At 38.8% G+C, this 21,462-nt stretch overlaps 1 protein-coding gene across 4 annotated transcripts in view; it reads right to left on the bottom strand.

Moving 5' to 3' along the window:
- SLC11A2 (solute carrier family 11 member 2) overlaps positions 1 to 19,615 on the bottom strand; it is a 77,818-nt gene extending 58,203 nt beyond the window's left edge. The window contains exons 1-2 of one of the 4 annotated variants that reach the window (XM_039332023.1): positions 19,532 to 19,615; positions 5,625 to 5,708 (exon numbers count right to left, since the gene is read on the bottom strand). In XM_039332023.1, the coding sequence (XP_039187957.1) occupies positions 5,625 to 5,658 (34 nt within the window). In that variant the 5' untranslated portion in view covers positions 5,659 to 5,708; positions 19,532 to 19,615. Of the gene's footprint in view, positions 1 to 5,624; positions 5,709 to 19,447; positions 19,467 to 19,531 lie in introns of those variants that run through there. The other 3 variants (XM_039332022.1, XM_039332018.1, XM_039332020.1) reach the window with 3 other exon arrangements.
- Between the last annotated feature and the right edge of the window lie 1,847 nt (positions 19,616 to 21,462).

Consider the following 21,462-nt stretch of genomic DNA (forward strand, 5'->3'; position numbering starts at 1 on the left):
GTGAGTCAAATTTGTTTCTCTCCTTTAATTGCAATTTTTAATTCCTTCTCATTCCCTTTAGTGTCCAACCTTTAAAGTCTCAACCTATTATGGTTTTATTTTAAGAACTAAGAACAACCACATTTTCCCATGGGAAGAATTCTTATAATTAATTTCAAAAACTTATTTCAAATTCATCTGGACCCCTTCCAGATTTAATGTTCTAATCAAAATAAAAATTTTAAGTCCTAAAACTTAAAACATCTTTTGCTAAGGAATGAAGGCAGCTCACCTGAGGCTATAAAACTGATAGATCAAAAGATTCCTAATAATTTACAGGCAGCAATTTCTGAACATGATTAAGAAACGAGGCTCGGCAAACTTTAGGTCCACATAGGCTACGTTACAGGTAGTCCTTGACTTATGACAATTGAACCCAAAATTAATGTTGCTAAATGAGACAGGTGTTGTCAGGTCCCCAAATCCTTATTGTTTTCCCTGCATATGTGCTCTTGTTTTGAGGCCTGCCATTCTGCGTAGGGGAGGGGGGAATTTGCTTTCCCTTGGGCAGGAGTAGGCAACCTTGGCTCTTTTATGACTTGTGGACTTCAACTCCCAGAATTCCTGAGCCAGCCATGCTGAGGGGAAAGGGAGAGGCTTCCAAGCTGAGCCATGCTGGCTCAGGAATTCTGGGAATTGAAGTCCACAGTCATAAAAGAGCCAAAGTTGCCTACCCCTGAACTTGGGATAACTTTTGCTTTCTACCTTTCCTCTCCTACCTCTATCCACTTGAGAAAGGAATGTGTCTCCTTTATTAGGGAGACGGTTGCAGAGAAACGAAACTGGAGAAGACCTTGAGATGAGGGCCAACTGTGCCAGTTACCCATACATTGTGCCACCTGTGGATTGGCTGGATTTCAAATGGACATTATGACTCTGGTGGGAGGAGAAAGATTGCTGATTTAACTATACCGTTTTAGCAGGATTCTCCCCAGATCTCTCCTTGACTTCCCTACTGTCACCAACTCCTAATAAAAGTTTCCTTTTGAGGCAATGCCTGTTTCAAGAGTTCTGCTCCCTTGGGTGGCTAGCTGAGGTGGGTCCCTCCAGGTGTTTAAATTGAGTTTTGTGCCATTTTATGATTTTTCCTGCCACAGTTGTTAAGTAAATCACTGCAGTTATTAAGTTAGTAGCATGGTTGTTAAGTGAATCCGGCTTCCCCATTGACTTTGCTTGTCAGAAGGTCTTGAAAGAGGATCACGTGACTCTAGAACATTGTAACTGTCATAAATATGAGTCAGTTTGCCAAGCAGATGAATTTTGATCACGTGACCATGGGGATGCTGCAACGGTCGTAAGTGCGAAAAACGATCATCAGTCACTTTTTTCAGTGCTGTTGTAACTTCAAACAAATGGTTGTAAGTCAAGCACAATTCCCTGCTGTACATTTGTGAGCTTGATTGAAATTCCACAATTCCCTGCTGTTCGATTCACAGGCTGTAATGAAATGTGTGAATGATCTGGAAAAAAGAGGAGAATAGATGCTGTCCAGAAAACAACCCAACAAGAGAAGCAGGATTAACCCTGAAGGATTAACGGTCAGAAAAAGAAAATTAGGAAGGATCTGCCTTAATTGATCAGACAGTTAAAAGCGGGAATGGGAAGTTTACCTTCAGATGGTTCTGTTAATGTTGCCTGACAGTAAAGTAGAATTAGTTCATCTAGTCTTGTTTCCTGTCTGGTTTACTCTGAGGGATGACACAAGCTGACCACAATAAAACTCAGTTCCTGTAGTCTACTCTAGACTACTGTGTAGAGTAATTGCCCAGAATGCAAATGGGTAATCTCTCCTTTTTCCAGAAAGATTTTGTTGAACAGAATTCACTGGCTACTTATCTCTGCCACCAGGCTACCTTTGCTCCTTCAGGGATGTCTAATTCACCATGAATCCCTACTGGAAATCTACAAGTGATGCATTTTTTTCTAACTTTATTTATTTTCATGAGAAATAAATATATTTTACAATCTCTAAACCCCCTAATCAATACACTCAATTTACTATCTTAGCCATACTGGAGATATTTTGTGTATTTTACTGATTATAAACTCTATTTAATAATAATACTGTGTGAAGAAATATTGTAGAAGTTGTTTCTATGTAGACCTATATCAAGGGTAGGCAACCTTGGTTCTTTTATGACTCGGTGGACTTCAACTTCCAGAAAAGTCCAAGAGTCATAAAAGAGCCAAGGTTGCCTACCCCTGACCTATATCAATAAAACTAAGTGCTAATTTACATGACATTATTTCTCTTTTCACATCCACTAATTGTCTCCTTCTTCTCAATTCCTTTGCTTCTATGACTAAGTATCAACTGCCTCTTTCCTCATATATTTCTCTCCCTTGCTAATTTTCTGCCTCAGTTTCCTTACAAGTTAACTCAAGTTAACTCTCTGTATACATTTTCTCAATGCAATGATCTGTTGTTTGATCACATTTTCCCACTTTGTGTTATATTTTCTTCCAGAAAATTGTGACTGCACAATCAAATTTTCACAGAATTTGAATTCCAACAGCTTAGAAGGGAAGCAAAGGAACTAAAAAGGGAATTAAAAGCAAGGAAATATTTCTACTTTAGCTATCTGAATTTACAACTAAATCTGCTAAGTATCTATATTTTATCTGCAACTAGAAACTTGAAAATCTGATAGGTAAGAGGAGATCTATTTAAAAATATTTTGAGATTCAGACAAATATACGTTCTATTATAATTTCATAATTCACAAACTTCTCACAACACAAAAAAATAAAAGGCAAAATAACTAAACCAGCCAAACATCTTATGTTTATATTACAAAGAGACTTAGTGCATGTGAGTACACATGCATTTAGGCTGTAAAATATTTTGAATAAGAAATGACAAAAGAGTGATTGAAAGAATGTTACAGCCAAGTTAATAAGTAAGCAAAACTGGAATTATAAACTCACTCTTTCCCTCCCTCCCTCCCTCCCTCCCTCCCTCTCTCTCTCTCTCTCTCTCTCACACACACACACACACGTGTGTGTGTACGTGTATGTAATATTGTATAGTGTGTATCTATGGTGCATGGCTATATGATAATCTCCAAAAGTGTTTAATCAAATATATGCTGATCACACACACACATCCAAAAACATCTAAAAACCATCTTCATGTCAAAATCCAAAATGCATATTTAAAATCCATTTCAATATATTTAATGTAAAATGTGCCATGCCAGTTTTATAATTGGCTCGCCTTGAACAGAAAGAATAAAACTTAATTTACTACATTAGCCATCTGTCTGGCAAAACAGCAATATATTTTGCTTGCAAAGCCAATTAATGCTGTGCTATATATGTATCATGTATATTAGTGGAAATAATGAACAGATTCAAAATGGCCTTAATATATTTCAATAATTCTAGCAGTACATATGTTTCTTTATTGGAATTTTATAATAATGTCTAATTATTTGAACGTACAGAACCAATAGTTCTTCCAAAAATGGTTCAATAAAATGTTACTTTTCTTAGTGTCCTATAAAGTGATTTAAATATTACCACTTGGGCGCTTCAAAGCCAAATACCTTAATAATCTTAGACATCCACTTATTTAACTTTCTCTGACACATCTGAATGTCACAGACAAAACCAGCCTCAGCCTCAAGTTAAGTCTTAAGAATGTAGAGGAGTTTATAGTCTGATTGACAGTATTTCTGGCCATAATGTTACTTCAAGATACAGTTTAAAAAATGTTCACTAGCATGGATTGGGAGCTGCTGATAACCTGACTGCAGAGCCATAACAATTATCTTGCAGAATATTGCTGGGTGGTTTAACAACTGGCTGATAAAGAATTTCTCTCCCAGTTCCAGATACTTTACTTATGAGAAACTTGAGTTAATGAGAATCAGTTACATTGGAAGAAAATAGAAGAATCAGCAGAAGTCTTTTTTTTTTTTTCTATTAAGAATCCTGTAATCTCTTACATCAGGGTAGAGTCGAATGGAGCTGAGCGTTTACTGGCCAGATGTCCTTCCTGACACCTACAGGAGTTTGCAGCAGATATTTTCTCTTTGTACCCAGAGAGAGAAATATCTGTCATTACCTTGGATCGAACTCACAGCCTGATTGTCAGGCAAAATCAGCAGAATGTCCATATTTTGTCTTAAATATTCTGTTGCTGGAGAGCTTTTCGCTAATTTTTCTCATTTTCATATTCTAAAAGGATGTTAGCTTTGCAAATGCAAACCTAAAACAGAAATCTACACCTACTTTTCTAAAAGCAAGTCCCTTTAGCTCAGTGGTTCTCAACCTTTCTAATGCCGTGACCCCATAATACAGTTCCCCAAGTTGTGGTGACCCCCAAGTGGGTGTGGCCACCAATAAGAGGGAGTAGGACAGCTAGGGAAAAGGGAAAAAAATGGCGGACAGTGTGGTTTGGCGACCCCTATGAAATGGTTGTTTGACCCCAATGGGGTCCTGACCCACAGGTTGAGAACCACTGCTTTAGCTCAATGGAATATCCATTTACAAAGACTTATATAGGGCTTATGCTATACGTAATTTCCACACATAAATCTATAAGGCTCTCTTTCACAGAACTTAACACCTAAGGCATATGTTGTAGGAAGACTATTTCCAATTTTTTTTACCCAATGATAAACAAAAAAGTAGGCATCTTTCATAAATGTTAACTGTAACCAATGAGCATAACAAAGACATGGTAAACTGAGCTGTCCATAGCTTATTTTTATTATAATGTAAGTTAGCTTGGGGAATCTCATGAGACAGGAAGCAATATAGAATGGGTAAAAAGCAAAATGAAGGGCCACATCTGTTGTGGCCCTTGTCTAAATCCAAGGGCCACAACAGATGGCACAATGATGCAAACTGACTTGAGAAGTTTTGTTTTGAGAAAAGATCAGCAAAAGATTGTGCAGATAGGTCTCATTTTTCAAATAATGTGAAGACCATCACTGTAGAGCAGTGGTTCTCAACCTTTTTAATGTTGCGATCCCCAACCAGTCGTAAGTCGAGGACTAAACCGGTCGTAAGTCGAGGACTTTCCCTGCCCGGAAGCGCCACGCATGCGTGGTGCCATCCCCTGCGCCAGCCGAGGCGTAGCTGGCAAGCGGCAGAGACAGAGCAGGCCGACCACCGGCACCCGCAGGAAAAGGGAAAAAAAATGGCGGATAGCCTTGCTTGGCGACCCCCGTGAAATGGTCGATCGACCCCAAAGGGGTCGCGACCCATAGGTTGAGAACCACTGCTGTAGAGTTTGCAGTAGTCCTTTTCATGTGGCTTTCTGCCTCAAAATGGTAAAAAAATATGTCACCATTTTCAGCAGTAATGGTCAGATGAGGTTCTGGAAATCACACAAAAAGAGCTTGGGGCTCTGTTTGTGACCCTCTAAACCAGGCTGAGGAATTCTGGGAGTTGAAGTCCACAAGTCTTAAAGTTGCCAAGGTTGAGAACCCCTGCCTAAACCAAGGATAACATGCCATTCTAGAAATGCTGGAAAGAACAGTAGACATTCAGTTATAAAAGGGAGATATTTGAGCCACTATTTCTGAAAAGCAACCAAATTGCTTAAAAGACATGAAGATTAAAGACAGATTTACCACAGAGTGCTTCCCTTTCCTTGCCTGGTGTCATGGTTAGAGCTTTCTCTCCAGAATTGGGCTCTTTAGAACCAGTCACAGTAGCTGCAAAAGAGAATAAAAGACATTAGATCCATATTTTAGAGGTAAAGCTGCATGTGCCATGCTACAGACCCAGAGTTCTGCCTAACACTTTTCTTCAGGCTGCAGCAGGGAAAGGCAGATATGGTGGAGATCCAGCTCTATTTTTATGATATAGGGTTTGACTCATTCACATGACTCATGTGGAACTAAGGATTTTTTTTCTTGCCCAACCATGAGAAAGTACTTCACAAAAATAGTACCAGAGGCAAAAGCTCAGTTTCTTGAAGACTGATTTATAGAACTTATTGCAATTATACAGATACATAAATCCAAAAGCTAAGTAGATATCTGACTGCCAGCAAAATATTTCTTTAGAAACTGAAACATCTGGTTCAAGTACAATTTCTTTCTCCAGCAGAAGTTTATTTCTGTAAATGCAAAGAAAAAAGAAAAAAAAAAAGCACAACCTAAGGGAAAAATGGAGAGGGAACCCCACACATACAGGCAAATGGATAATGGGTTTTCACAATTAATGGATAATTCCTTGAAGCTTTGCCTACATTTTATGTTCTTATTCTAGAAAAAGAATGCAGTCAAACAATTCTATAATGTAAAATATGACCATAATTTCTGGCAGCTGCCTCTATTGTATAAAAATGTAGTGGTTCAAGAAATGTCGAAACTACGCTGGAACTCAAAAATATGGACTTTCTTTTAATTACCTTTAAAGCTTTAATGATACAAAAGCATTTATTTTATAACCGTTACCCCACTAGGTTAGTTAGTATATTACAAAGCATTCTGTGCATGTTTTCTCAGAAGATTATGCTCCCCCCTCCAACTCCTTTAGTTTGTCAGACTACCGTATGATCCACAAAGAGCAACAGCCATCTGTTTTTCTGCTGTTTCCTGGTTTTAATTTCTTGTCTGCTGCCGAGTCTCAGTAATCAGAGAGCTGGCCATATATATTGTTGGAATATAACATAACGTAACAATCCTACACTACTCAAGTACATCTATCTCAGTTTTTGCCCTCTGAAAAAGAAAAATTTGAGAATGAAAATCATACACATTTTATAACATATTTTATTATAAAAAATACAAGTCTTATTGGAACATAATGCCATGAAGCCAGATTAAAGTTACATTGCTATAATAATTATGCGTGCAGTATCCAAAACAGATTTCCTCCAGTAAAAAGGCTATAAGCCTCTGCATAATTTAATACACCCCAAAAAGGGGGCAAAATTCCAAAACATGTTCAGAAATCCAATCAAATTAGTGAGAACTACTCATGTGTTAAATTTTAAATTTACCGACAAAGAATTAAAGGAGACTGCTATAGCTATTTTGAGCTATTCAGCTTGAAATAGCTATACTAGTCTCTCTTTAATTCTTTTTCGTTAAATTAAAAATTTAACACAAAAATAGTCTGTCGCAGAAGCGACTGCCTGTGAAGGCTCCTAGATTGGGCCTGAAAAGTGAAAGAGGAAGCAGTATGCTCCGTCCCGTATTTGGGGTAGACCAGGTTGCCCTGATAAACCGGTCTCACCTGAAAAACACTTGAGAACTACTCATGTCATTGTAAGAGAAAAAGAAAAGAAAAGAAAAAAGATAGGCCCAACTATCAGAGATGTGTCTAACTTGGTACACATGTATTCTTTAATGCAATCAATTTAGATGATAAAAGTCTTCATATTTGTACTACATAATGTCATTGTATAAAATAATTGTTTTTCAAGACAGTTTTCCCACTGGACCCCTCAAGGAGGATGATTCCAAGACCAAATTTTTCTTAACCTAAAGCTTGACAAAATGAACTTTAAACTCTTTTGAAATTATCTGTTTGCTCTTCATTAATCTTTCCCCAGAACAAACACTTTCTTCCTAATAACATCCATACCTCAGGCCTGCCACAATCCTGATGAACATGGCATGGGTCAAGAGGAGATTAACAAGCGGATGTGCTTAGTTTTATGCATTAGGATTAATGGGGATAGGATAGATTAACAGAGTTGGAAGGGATCTTGGAGGTCTTCTAGTCCAGCCTGAGCAGGGGGTTCCAACTGCTATCATTCTATCCCATTCTAACCCCCTACTCAGGCAGGAAACCCTATACCATTTCAGACAAATGGCTGTCCAGTCTCTTCTTAAAAACTTCCAGTGTTGGAGCATTCACCGCTTCTGGAGGCAAGTTGTTCCACTGCTTAACTGTTCTAACTGTCAGGAAATTTCTCCTTAGTTCTAGGTTGCTTCTCTCCTTGATTAGTTTCCATCCGTTGCTTCTTGTCCTGCCTTCAGGCGTTTTGGAGAATCGCTTGACTCCCTCTTCTTTGTGGCAACCCGAAATCTTGGAACACTGCTATCATGTTACCCCGAGTCCTTCTTTTCATTAAACTAGACATACCCAATTCCAGCAACCATTCCTTATATGTTTCAGCCTCCAGTCCCCTAATCATCTTTGTTGCTCTTCTCTGCACTCTTTCTAGAGTCTCAACGTCTTTTTTACATTGTGGTGACCAAAATTGGATGCAGTATTCCAAGTGTGGCCTTACTAAGGCATTATAAAGGATCTTAGACTAAACCTTGTCAAGGCAGCATGTGACTTTGTTAACATTTCTTGATTTTATTATCATGGTTCAAAACCTTTAACTCAGTTTGCAATATTGCTATCTAGAGGGAATAGTGGACTAATACTTATGATCTGCACTGCTTTTGACACTCTTCAACTTTTGTTCAAGGTCCATCCAGACTAGTGGTTAGCAAGACTTACACTACTATGGGGCAGATTCATGCAACGGCTTAGGAAGGTCTAAAATATTAGCAAAATATTTATTAATTTGACCTGAGGAGCAATTCAAATATGTCATTATTTAACATATTTTTTCTTATTATCAATTTATGGAAAAATAATTGTCACCATAACATGCTAAGTTTAGGGATGCAGTTTGACTTAGGGAGACTCAAGTCACTATTCCCAGTTCCCTTTCTAGGAATCAAATTAAATGTGGAGAATGTTTAAAAACAGGTTATGTTGGTTTCAGGATAAAGGTTTTTTAAAAAGGGGATTTTGTGATAGGGATAAGAGAAAGGATGTAATATAAAATTCATGGCATTATTGGAGGAACAAAATCAGTGTAATAGCATAAATATTTTGTTGAACCATGGAAACTGTTCAGAGCAATGATAGATTGAGGTGGCCTAGAAATTCAGTGATTAAATAAATTTAGTCTCATTAAACCAATGTTTCTCAACTTCGGAAACTTTTTAAGCTGTGTCAACGTCTGCTGTGGAATTCTGGAAGTTGAAGTCCACACGTCTTAAAGTTAGCAAGGTTGACAAACACTGCGTTAAACTAAACTAGTAAGTACAAATTTCGAAACCTTTCCTCACAAAACTTCCAGTTCTCTGGCCATTTAGGTGCATCTCTTTCCAACTCTACTTTTATAAGTTAGGGTTAAGCCAGTCAGAAAGGTAAACAACACCCAAGCAATAATGATAGCATAGATATGTACAAAGATACTGTATTAATTTTTTTCTTATAAAAACTGGAATTTTTATTTTTAACTTGTTTCCTGAAAATCCTACAACGTTGTCTTTTTATTTCCCTCTGAAGTTGACAATTTTATTGAGTAACCCATAATCCCAAGATCTCTTTTCTGAGCTCCCACTGCCAATGAAATACAAGGAAAGAGCTCAGAAGGTGTTCCTTGCCTAGCATCATATGAGCAAGTGGCACACTGGTAGACGTGCCACTTTACACCTCTTGCTGGCACAAATTTTAGCTGCCCTTAAAAACCTTCTATAAAGTTGAGTGCAATTAAAGGAATGGAAAATTATGGGCCATAAAGTTGTCTAAACATTACTGCTCTTTTGTTACTCTTTGTTTTGGTTCTGGCAGCAAAGGGTGTGAAGTGGCATACCCACGATTGTTCTTGTACGTATACAAAGGTTATACATGCACAAGAAGCACCATCTTGCAAATTATAGTGATACCCCAAAGGGTGGTGTTTTTTTTTGTTTGTTTTTTGCTATTTCAACTGAGTATCTATCTACCCTAGTTGACCGATTTGCAGTAATTGTCCATGGATGTAATTTGCATTCCTGTGACTCAAAATTAATTGAAGATGCTTGGGCACAGAAGCCGATGATCTGTGGAAAGCATAAAAAGCCTGTGTGCTATCACAAAACTATAGCTTTTGTTTTCCCAAAATCCATTTTCCATACTGACTATCACAGAAAAGAAAGGAACGGCATATACCTGCTTATAGAACAAAAAGCAAAGACAAGCAGGAAATCAGACAACTAGCCCTGACCTTTGTGTATGTGTGTGGGTGGGTGTGTTTCTTTTTTAAATAGGAACAGAAGCAATTACATTTTATTTGAATTGTCTTCTCAAAAAAACTCAGAATCATGAATGGGCTGCCATGAGATCCCAGTTCTTTATATATGCCTTTGTTTAACCATTCCTACCAATCTAGCACAGGAGGTTAGAGGTGATTAGAAATTGAACAACGATAAGTCAGCTTTGGTTCTGATCTCTGCCTCTCCCAAGTCAAAAATTCTCAGCTCAACTTTCAACTCCAGTGCTGAGCTATAAGGGTTACAGCTGTAAGATACAATGTGATTTATGCATATCTATCCAAATGTCACTCCCGTTAAATTCAATGAGCTTGTTTAACCTAACCGGCTTAAACTTTAAAAAAAAGCTTTTTAAAAGTTTCTAATAAAGGTGGAAACTTTAGATCGCAGTCACTAGAATGATTATAATGGAACTTGTTACTTGAACTCAACAAACGTGACACCCTCTTTTTTAAAATATAAGTCTAAACCAGTGGTTCTCAACCTTTCTAATGCCGTGACCCCATAATACAGTTCCCCATGTTGTGGTGACCCCCCAAGTGGGTGTGGCCACCAATAAGAGGGAGTAAGACAGCTAGGGAAAAGGGAAAAAATGGCAGACAGCATGGTTTGGCGACCCCCGTGAAATGGTCGTTCGACCCCAAATGGGGTCCCGACCCACAGGTTGAGAACCACTGGTCTAAACTTTACATAACAGACCATTCCAAAGAATAAATGTCTACTAGAACAAGCCTACAATACGAGACACACATCAGCTGAACATAAAAAACATAAATGCTGAGCAGTCAACTCAAGGTAAAAATGTTTATTGTAGCAGTAAAATGTGAACTCCATCACTATCAACCTTTGCAAACTTGATTATCCTCATCAAGTATCAACTTTGAATACCTTCTGAATCTAGCACAAATACAACATTATGCTCACAATCAAACATATTGCTTTGAGATAAGTATGATCAGCTATATGTACATTCTCTCCTGTTCTATATACCAAACAAAATATTTATTTAGTGGCTATATTGTTTAGCAAACATTTGCAGTGATGAAAAAGTGACTTTACAACCAATCCTTGCACATATGTCTTCATAGGTCTGTAAAGCAGAAGTAGTAAGTTTATAAGCACATTAATGGATTCAATTAGCAACCACTTCACTAAATGACCAAGTTGTTAGTCCTAACTGTGTTCGTTAAATGAGGATTAACTTTACTCAATCTACTATGCAGCTTGTAGGATAAACTGAAAATAATTTAAAAGTCTGCCTAAATGGGATCCTAAGACAGCACAAATTAAAACTGTCATATTTTCCATTCCCTAATCTATACGCATGTATGTAATGGGCGGAATTTTATAAGTGTAGTTTATAGACACCAATACTGTCAATAGTATCTATAATTTTACTTTCCCTAACAAGGGAAAGAAGATGGGGCGGGGGAAATCATTTAAAATTAAAACATAATCTTTGCTGTATAGCTTATAATTTCTTAGAAGATGCTATTGGTTCAAAAATGCTTTCTCAGCTAGTCAAAAATTAAATTTTGCTGTCCGCCCCACCCATTTACATGTTAAAGTGTGATTTCTTCTGAGGAAAGAAAACCAGATCTCACGTTTATAAGCCACAATAAATTTTGCAAACATACTAAAAAGACAGACAGTCAAATCCACTTGTGAGCTGACCCAGCAAACACTAATTTGGTATTATTCACTCCTCAGCTAAACCAGCCTCAAGGCATGCCACGACATGCAAACTGTTCTTATATAAAAGCAGTCCTCTATACAAGCCCTCTTTACGTTTGAAAGAAAGCTGAAATTACTTAACAAGCCAACTTTCCTGATTCTGTAGGGAAAGACAAATAATTATAGTTTAACAGATGGGGAAATCATCAAATTTGCAGATGACACCAAGCTGGCAGGAATAGCCAACACTCTAGAAGACAGGCTTAGGATACAGGAGGATCTGGACAGACTTGAAAACTGGGCGCTATCTAACAAAATGAAATTCAATGGTGAAAAAAGTAAGGTTCTACATTTAGGCAAGAAAAACCAAATGTACAGATATAGTATAGGGGGTACCTTGCTCAATAGTAGTAACTGTGAGAGGGACCTCGGAGTCTTAGTGGACAATCACTTAAATATGAGCCAGCAGTGTGCTGCAGCTGCCAAAAAGGCCAACCCAGTGGTGGGCTGCATTAACAGAGGGATAGAATCAAGATCAAATGAAGTATTAATACCACTTTACAATGCCTTGGAAAGGCCACCTTTGGAATACTGCATCCACTTTTGGTCACCACGATGTAAAAAAGACGTTGAGAGTCTAGAAAGAGTACAGAGAAGAACAACAAAGATGATTAGGGGACTGGAGGCTAAAGCATATAAGGAAAGGCTGCTGGAATTGGGTATGGCTAGTTTAATGAAGAAAAGGACGAAGGGGGACATGATAACAGTATTCCAATATCTCAGGGGCTGCCACAAAGAAGAGGGAGTCAAGCTATTTTCCAAGGCACCTAAAGGCAGGACAAGAAGCAACGGATGGAAACTAATCAAGGAGAGAAGCAACCTAGAACTAAGGAGAAACTTCCTGACAGTTAGAACAATTAACCAGTAGAACAACCTGCCTCCAGAAGTGGTGAATGCTCCAACACTGGAAGTTTTTAAGAAGAGACTGGACAGCCATTTGTCTGAAATGTTATAGGGTTTCCTGCCTGAGCAGGGGGTTGGACTAGATGACCTCCAAGGTCCCTTCCAACATTATTATTATTATTATTATTATTATTATTATTATTATTATTATTATTCTGGAAGGCTAGAGTATAAATGGATGGTGAGACAGTGATCCTCCAAATGCAGATATTCCCAGCATCCTGGCCTTAAAATGGTCAATGATAAGCCATGATGGCAAGTGCTATAACCAATAGAAAGAGTTCATTTATAATGCCGCTTAACTGAAAAAACATTGGAAGTGGAACACTATAATGTTTTCAATTTTTCCAAATGGAAAGGTAATTATAACTGTAGGTGGTTTATAAGGCATAAAACAAACAATATCACAGTAAGAAAACAAAATGCACCTGGAAACAGGTGTTTTGTAATCTGTGTTTCCTAGTGCCAAGAGTATCAGGACAAGTGCATTGTTGTGCAGTAAAAACAATAAAGTTTCTTCTCATTTAGTATCCCCTTGTGCTATAGTAATTCCAAATATTGATAGTGATTGTGCTGGTTTCTCAATATCATATAAGGTTCAGCTTCATCTTTGGAAGAAAAATGCAAGAGTAGAATATACATTTATACCGAATTGTATAACTGAATCATTCAAACCTTGCCTTATTAATAAATAAAAAAACAAGATGGCTCCATGCCACAGCCAGCCAATAATTTATATCCAGTTGGTTTGAACTACTACATGAAGGGGATGAAATACCCACTTTTGTACAATCCATACGCCTTGTGTTGTATTTCCCAAGAAAGCCAAAGTCTATATTGGCTAGTTATTTGGAGTACCATAGTCCCAAATATACACAGAGGGCACCAGATTGGGAAAAGCTCAATCTTTGAGCTGAATCTTTAAGGGAAAAAAAGTAAAAGTTCTGAGCAAAACACACCAAGGGTCCTTCTGTGGGAAGTATTAGGACATATAGCATTACTGATTGCTGGTATGTCTGTAACATATAAAATATTATACCACTCTTCAATGCCTTGGTAAGGCCACACTTGGAATACTGCATCCAGTTTTGGTCACCACGATGTAAAAAAGATGTTGAGACTCTAGAAAGAGTACAGAGAAGAGCAACAAAGATGATTAGGAGACTGGAGGCTAAAACATATAAGGAACGGTTGCGAGAATTGGGTATGTCTAGTTTAACGAAGAGAAGGACAAGGGGGGACATGATAGCAGTATTCCAATATCTCAGGGGCTGCCACAAAGAAGAGGGAGTCAAGCTATTTTCCAAGGCACCTAAAGGCAGGACAAGAAGCAACGGATGGAAACTAATCAAGGAGAGAAGCAACCTAGAACTAAGGAGAAACTTCCTGACAGTTAGAACAATTAACCAGTGGAACAACCTGCCTCCAGAAGCGGTGAATGCTCTAACACTGGAAGTTTTTAAGAAGAGACTGGACAGCCATTTGTCTGAAATGTTATAGGGTTTCCTGCCTGAGCAGGGGGTTGGACTAGATGACCTCCAAGGTCCCTTCCAACATTATTATTATTATTATTATTATTATTATTATTATTATTATTATTATTATTATTATTATTATTATTCTGGAAGGCTAGAGTATAAATGGATGGTGAGACAGTGATCCTCCAAATGCAGATATTCCCAGCATCCTGGCCTTAAAATGGTCAATGATAAGCCATGATGGCAAGTGCTATAACCAATAGAAAGAGTTCATTTATAATGCCGCTTAACTGAAAAAACATTGGAAGTGGAACACTATAATGTTTTCAATTTTTCCAAATGGAAAGGTAATTATAACTGTAGGTGGTTTATAAGGCATAAAACAAACAATATCACAGTAAGAAAACAAAATGCACCTGGAAACAGGTGTTTTGTAATCTGTGTTTCCTAGTGCCAAGAGTATCAGGACAAGTGCATTGTTGTGCAGTAAAAACAATAAAGTTTCTTCTCATTTAGTATCCCCTTGTGCTATAGTAATTCCAAATATTGATAGTGATTGTGCTGGTTTCTCAATATCATATAAGGTTCAGCTTCATCTTTGGAAGAAAAATGCAAGAGTAGAATATACATTTATACCGAATTGTATAACTGAATCATTCAAACCTTGCCTTATTAATAAATAAAAAAACAAGATGGCTCCATGCCACAGCCAGCCAATAATTTATATCCAGTTGGTTTGAACTACTACATGAAGGGGATGAAATACCCACTTTTGTACAATCCATACGCCTTGTGTTGTATTTCCCAAGAAAGCCAAAGTCTATATTGGCTAGTTATTTGGAGTACCATAGTCCCAAATATACACAGAGGGCACCAGATTGGGAAAAGCTCAATCTTTGAGCTGAATCTTTAAGGGAAAAAAAGTAAAAGTTCTGAGCAAAACACACCAAGGGTCCTTCTGTGGGAAGTATTAGGACATATAGCATTACTGATTGCTGGTATGTCTGTAACATATAAAATATTATACCACTCTTCAATGCCTTGGTAAGGCCACACTTGGAATACTGCATCCAGTTTTGGTCACCACGATGTAAAAAAGATGTTGAGACTCTAGAAAGAGTACAGAGAAGAGCAACAAAGATGATTAGGGGACTGGAGGCTAAAACATATAAGGAACGGTTGCTAGAATTGGGTATGTCTAGTTTAACGAAGAGAAGGACAAGGGGGGACATGATAGCAGTATTCCAATATCTCAGGGGCTGCCATAAAGAAGAGGGAATTAAGCTATTTTCCAAAGCACCTGAAGGCAGGACAAGAAGCAACGGGTGGAAACTAATCAAGGAGAGAAGCAACCTAGAACTAAGGAGAAACTTCCTGACAGTGAGAACAATTAATCAGTGGAACAGCTTGCCTCCAGAAGCAGTAAATGCTCCAACACTGGAAGTTTTTAAGAAGAGACTGGACAGCCATTTGTCCGAAATGGTGTAGGGTTTCCTGCCCGAGCAGGGGGTTGGACTAGATGACCTCCAAGGTCCCTTCCAACTTTACTACTACTATTATTATTATTATTAAGTGCAATCTATTGATCCCTAAACAGGCTGGGGTTGTTAGAATTAAATCTGCTTGCTCTCTGGTGAAATTACCTGGTCACAAAGACCCTGGCTGAGTTGACACATTGTGCAAACTGTTTGTTTGGTTTGGGCTTAGTATGCTTGTGGAATTAAAGAGCTGGAAAGGGCCAAAGGCTGTTGAGTCTGACCTTTTACTCAGAGCATAACATCCCAAACCGAAAGCATCTGCTCCACTCCTTCATCCAAATGATTAATACCTGCCACAATTTTATTTATTTACAATTCGTTCTGGATTGCAAATAAAAGGACATCCCCCCTCCCCCCAAAAAAGATTATGAATTTGAGTCTGATGAAAAAACACTGGTTAGAGTACAAGAGTACTACCAGAAAATACTGATTGGAATACTATTTTTGAGCTCCTCATATACCCACTTAATAATCAAGTCATTCATCTCACTCTTAACTATCTTGCTAATTAGTATGTCATGGAATGTTTTGTCACATGTTTGGGGTCAAGGTATATTGTACTGACAACTTTCCCACAATTTATTAAGAATGCTGTCCAATCAAAAATTGCCTTTGTGGGGTAGGTTTTATTAATTAAACAAATTTATAAAGCTGACCAATTCACATATGGTGACTCCAAATGGCTTACAACTTAAAAAAAAAACCCACAGTCTAAAACCCCTCAAGAAAAAGAAGGACTAATATTTAATAGCAGTGTTTCAATACCTCAGGGGCTGCCACAAAGAAGAGGGAGTCAAGCTATTCTCCAAAGCCCCTGAAGGCCGGACAAGAAGCAATCGATGAAAACTAATCAAGGAGAGAAGCAACCTTCCTAACAGTGAAGACAATTAACCAGTGGAACAGCTTGCCCTCAGAAATCGTGGGTGCTCCATCACTGGAGGTTTCTAAGAAGAGACTGGACAGTTGCTTGTCTGAGATGGTATACAGTGGGTTCTCCTGCTTGAGTGGAGGGCTGGACGGTCCCTTCCAGCTCTATTCTGTTCTAAATTAGAACAATTAATCAGTGAAACAACTTGCTTCCAGAAGTTGTGGGTGTTCCAATACTGGAAGTTTTTAAGAGACTGGACAGCCATTTGTCTGAAATGGTATAGGGTTTCCTTGCCTGGGAAGGCATTGGGCTAGAACAGTGGTTCTCAATCTTTTTAATGCCGCGACCCCAATCGGTCATAAGTCGAGGACTATTCAACCGGTCGTAAGTCGAGGACTACTCAACTCGTGCAGCACCGTTTGCAGAATGGGACTTTTGGCGGGCTCAGCAGGGCAGAGACAGCCTGGACAATTCCTATTGGCTTTTGAAAGCCAATAGAATTGGACTCTATTCAAGAGAGTCTATTCTACTGGCTTTCAAAAGCCAATAGAATAAAAGGGAGTAGCACAGCTAAGGAAAAGGGGGAAAAAATGGCGGACTGCGTTGTTTGGCGACCCCCGTGAAATGGTCGTTCGACCCCAAATGGGGTACCAACCCACAGGTTGAGAACCACTGGGCTAGAAGACCTCCAAGGTCCCTTCCAACTCTTTTATTCTGTTCTGTTCTGTAAACCCCCTGCCCAGTGACAAACAGGTTTGGTGAGAGCTTGGTCTAAGGGCATGGTAAGATTTATACTGGAACTGGGATTTGAAATTTGATCTTCTTACCTCTAGCCTAGTAATCCAACTTCTGCACCATGCTTAGTCTTCAACACATTCCCACAGTAATCCTCTCATAACCAACAGCCTATATAAATTTTCACATTGCCATTCTTGGCAATGACTAAACTTGGTGCATCCAACTTTTGTTGCTAACATGTCAGTCTATTTGCAATGTCAAGTCTTCAGGGATGTTCTGGGAGTTATAAATTTTGTCTTATTGAAAAGAGGCAATTGAGAAATGAAGCTCCTTCTCACAGTCTCAGAATTTGAATTTCACTTGAGAAATAGTCCTTATAAAGAAGGAGAGGGTTTTTGATGGGGGGGGGTTGTTTGGTCTGGGTTCCCATGTTTCATCTTACCCTGTAAAATTATTGCTCAGACCTAGGAGTAGGAGAACATTATATTTTAACTCTGCCTGTTAGAACTTCCCCAAACAATAATTCCATCAGAGTACCTGGCTAGCAGAACTGCACAAAAATATACCTATCGCAAAACCACTCTGCAAAGTGAAAATTTAACACATATACATTCTCTTTCAGATTATTTCTCCGTCAGTCTTATATCACTGCAGAAAAAGTCTACCTTTGCAGGAAAAAATGTGCCCTAAATAGCTGAGAACAATGCACTGGCTCACAATTAAATCCTTAAAAAAAAAAAAAAACTTCCCCTGCATTCTATATCCAACAGGGGCTATTACCAAATACTTCTAGGAGACTTGCAAGCAGAGCTCAAACGATATGATCATTGTCTGCTTGTCCCAGCACTTGATATTCAAAAGGAAATTGCCTCCTTACCATACAATTCCCTACCAACTAGCCTTATAAGCAAGACTTGTTAGTTTGATTATTAAGAGACAGACAGATTCGGGGTCCAATCAAAACTTCATTTACCCTGGAATAAACTGCATCACAATACTGCCTTGTATCTCCAGATGTGTAAGATTTGGAACGGGTTAGGGTTAGAACGTCATCTACAAACATCCTAAAGGTTTTTCCCAGATTGCTCCATGTCTTCCAAGCTGGCTACAAATCCTGGGATGGATTCCTTTGCAAATGCTGGATGCATTCGAATATTGGTTAAGAGCATGGAATGGAACCACTGGAGCAATAAGCCCCATACTAAAGGGGTTAATTTACACGTCATTTTTAACAGCAGCAGAAACATTCTCTCCGGTCATAATGCCCCGCAGCAGTTTTGTTTATTTTGAGAAAAGCTTCTTCCATCCCTTCCTCCACAGATATCCCTTTGCTAGCCTTATACACGTCCTGCCTGCCAGCCTCCAGGCTGATCAGCCATTTTCCCTTTTCTTAACTGGGTGCCTTGCAAAAAGAGTCAGACAAAAAAGTCTTCACCTTCTCTTCAAATAGATCAGTTCCAGGCAAAGTCTATACATCGCTCCCCCTTTTCATGCTCTCTTTTGGAGATAATTACATTAGCCACTGGGAATCTATAGACAGGGGAGGAGCAGTTCCCCCCAGACTACTTTTTAAGGACACACAAAACCATGCGTCTTGTGGTGAAAGCTGACCCCGATAATCTCCAAGAACAGAGAATGGTTCTGTTAAAAATAACAGCTCAGAGAGCGCCAAGGACCCCTCATTTCAATCCCGCGCTACAAATATTCTCCTTTATGGGTACAGATGATAGTCCCTAAAGGAACTCCAAAAGCGCTCGCTGCTTTGGCTGGAAAAATAACACGCAGTATAGAACTTCTCCCCGCCCTCGAAAATAATTCCGCCTCCTTTAAAGAATTTCAAGCCACCTCTGAAATGGGATACTGAGCCACAGACAAGGATGCGGTCGTGCTAACTATTATGTATACAACCAGAGGGTAAACCGGTCTCCAACACAGCAGCTTGTGGCTTTTTGAAAGATTCACCCGCTTATAGTCGGTATGTTTACCATATTAACAACCCACGTCTTTTTGCGTTCTTGCTCCGTCCCTTGCATCAAGCCTCTCCCGATTATTTTGTCAGCCTGACACTTCAAGCATCAACGCAAGTTGCGCATTCCTAAAAGACAGCTCTGTCCTTCCCACCCTGCCGGCAATACTGACCCAGCCACCCCTCTCTTCTGCCAAAGAGCCACCGATTCAATCATTCATTCATGGAAATGCAGCCACCCGCCGGCACCTCCTCACCTCGATCAGAGACGCCCCGCCGGCAGCCACGCGCTCCCCATTCCCGAGTCCGGGACAACAACCCGGTCCTCCCTCCGAGAGCTCTACGAGTCCGAGGAGACAGAGGGGCTCCATGAAGGCGACACAGCGCCTCCTGGTGGCGCTCCGCCACGGTGATTGCCGCGGAGTTCAAGGAGCGCTGGAGCCTTCTGCAACTTGGCGCCCTCCCAATGTTTAGGATTTCAACTTTTATTTTTAAAAAAATACTTCTGGAAATCCAGTTTGGTGTAGTGATTAAGGCAAGAGACTGTGAGTTCTAGTCTTGCCTTAGGCACAGAGTCAGCCTGGTGAAACTTGGGCCAGTCCTTCTCTCTCAGCGGTAGGAATCAAAGTAGTTTAAAAAACAACACCTTGTTAAGAAGGCTGCAGAGACTGGTCCAGGTAGTCACTAGAAGCCAACACTGACTCAACAGCACAAACAAACATGTTACAGGTAGTCCTCAACCTATGGCCACAATATTTCTAATATTTCTGTTGCTAAGTGAGACATTTGCTAAGTAAGTTTTACCCCATTTTACGAGCTTTCTTGTCACAATTGTTAAGTGAATCACTGCAGCTGTTAAGTTATTAACAAGGTTAAATTAATCTGGCTACCCCTTTGTCAGAAGGTTGAAAAAGGTGATCACCTGACCCTTGGGCACTGCAACCATCATAAATATGAGTCAGTTGCCAAGCATCTGAATTTTGAGCATGTGACCATGGGAACGCAGCAATGGTCATAAGTGTGAAAAACGGTCACTTTTTTCAGTGCCCTTGTAACTTTGAACAGTCACTTACTGAACTATTGTAACTTGAGGGCTACCTGTATTGATCTAGTATGGCCGCATTGGGAAGGCACATCAAGTTGGGAAAAGATGGAATATTATTACATAGTATATTTAAAATAAGGCCCCTTATAACTTTGAAGTAACCAAGATGGAAAGGTTGTTTATTTTTCTTGGTATATAGGGTATGCTGAAAGAATAGATATAATTGGTTTGGATTCTAAAGGGAGCACTTCCATGGTCCCATCTGAAAGAGAAACAGCATTCACTTAAATGGGAATTAACAAATAGAATTCAGTCTATGTTAACTATAACCTCTTCATGATTTTCCATCCACCCTCCATTTTTCATGCTCCTCCAAATCACTTTTTTTATGGCACCAAATATTCATTCAATCTTATGGGACTTGGGAAATACACCTTTTCAATTGTAGCACCTGCCCTCTGGAATGATATCCTTGGTCAACCCTCACTCCAAGATTTGTGTGGCTCCCAACTTTATAACATTATGGACATTAATAATTAATAAAAACATTATGGTTCTCTCAGGTCTTGGGATAGAACAGTTGTGGATCACCTTTTAGTTCAGCTTAATTTTGTTCTTTTAGTTGGTCATGTTCTTTTTTTAAATGTATTATTTCTTTTATTTTTAAGTCACCAGAGTCTCAAAATTGGAATAAATGAAATATTCCCCAGACAAAAAACCCAAACTTACCTTGAAAACAGCAATTCATCTGTATTGGCAACCTATTCTGTTGCCCATTTTGATCAGATTATTAGTTACATTTGTCCTTTCCTCATACAAATATGTAATATTTAATTTATAACTTCAATTGTTAATAATCATGCAACAATCATAGTATACCGAAATGTTCAGTGCAAGTTTTGCAGTTATAGAAAAGTAGTTACAATTTAATAAAATTACAATAATCAATTAAAATTAAATTACTAATTTTAAGCTCTTGTTCTTTTCTCTAAGATAAGTAAAATAAAATACTCTTCAGATCCGGCTCAGCTCCTGATGACTTCAGAGAAATGTCTGTAGCTTTCTTGGCATCAGTACAGAAGCATTTTACTTTATTCTGGAATGATTTTCCAGAGTCTGCTCTGATGTTTTCTATCCTCACTC

This window comes from Crotalus tigris, unplaced genomic scaffold (genome assembly GCF_016545835.1).
Source record: "Crotalus tigris isolate CLP2741 ecotype Arizona unplaced genomic scaffold, ASM1654583v1 scf7180000024441.2113493, whole genome shotgun sequence".
Classification (NCBI taxonomy): Eukaryota; Metazoa; Chordata; class Lepidosauria; order Squamata; family Viperidae; genus Crotalus; species Crotalus tigris.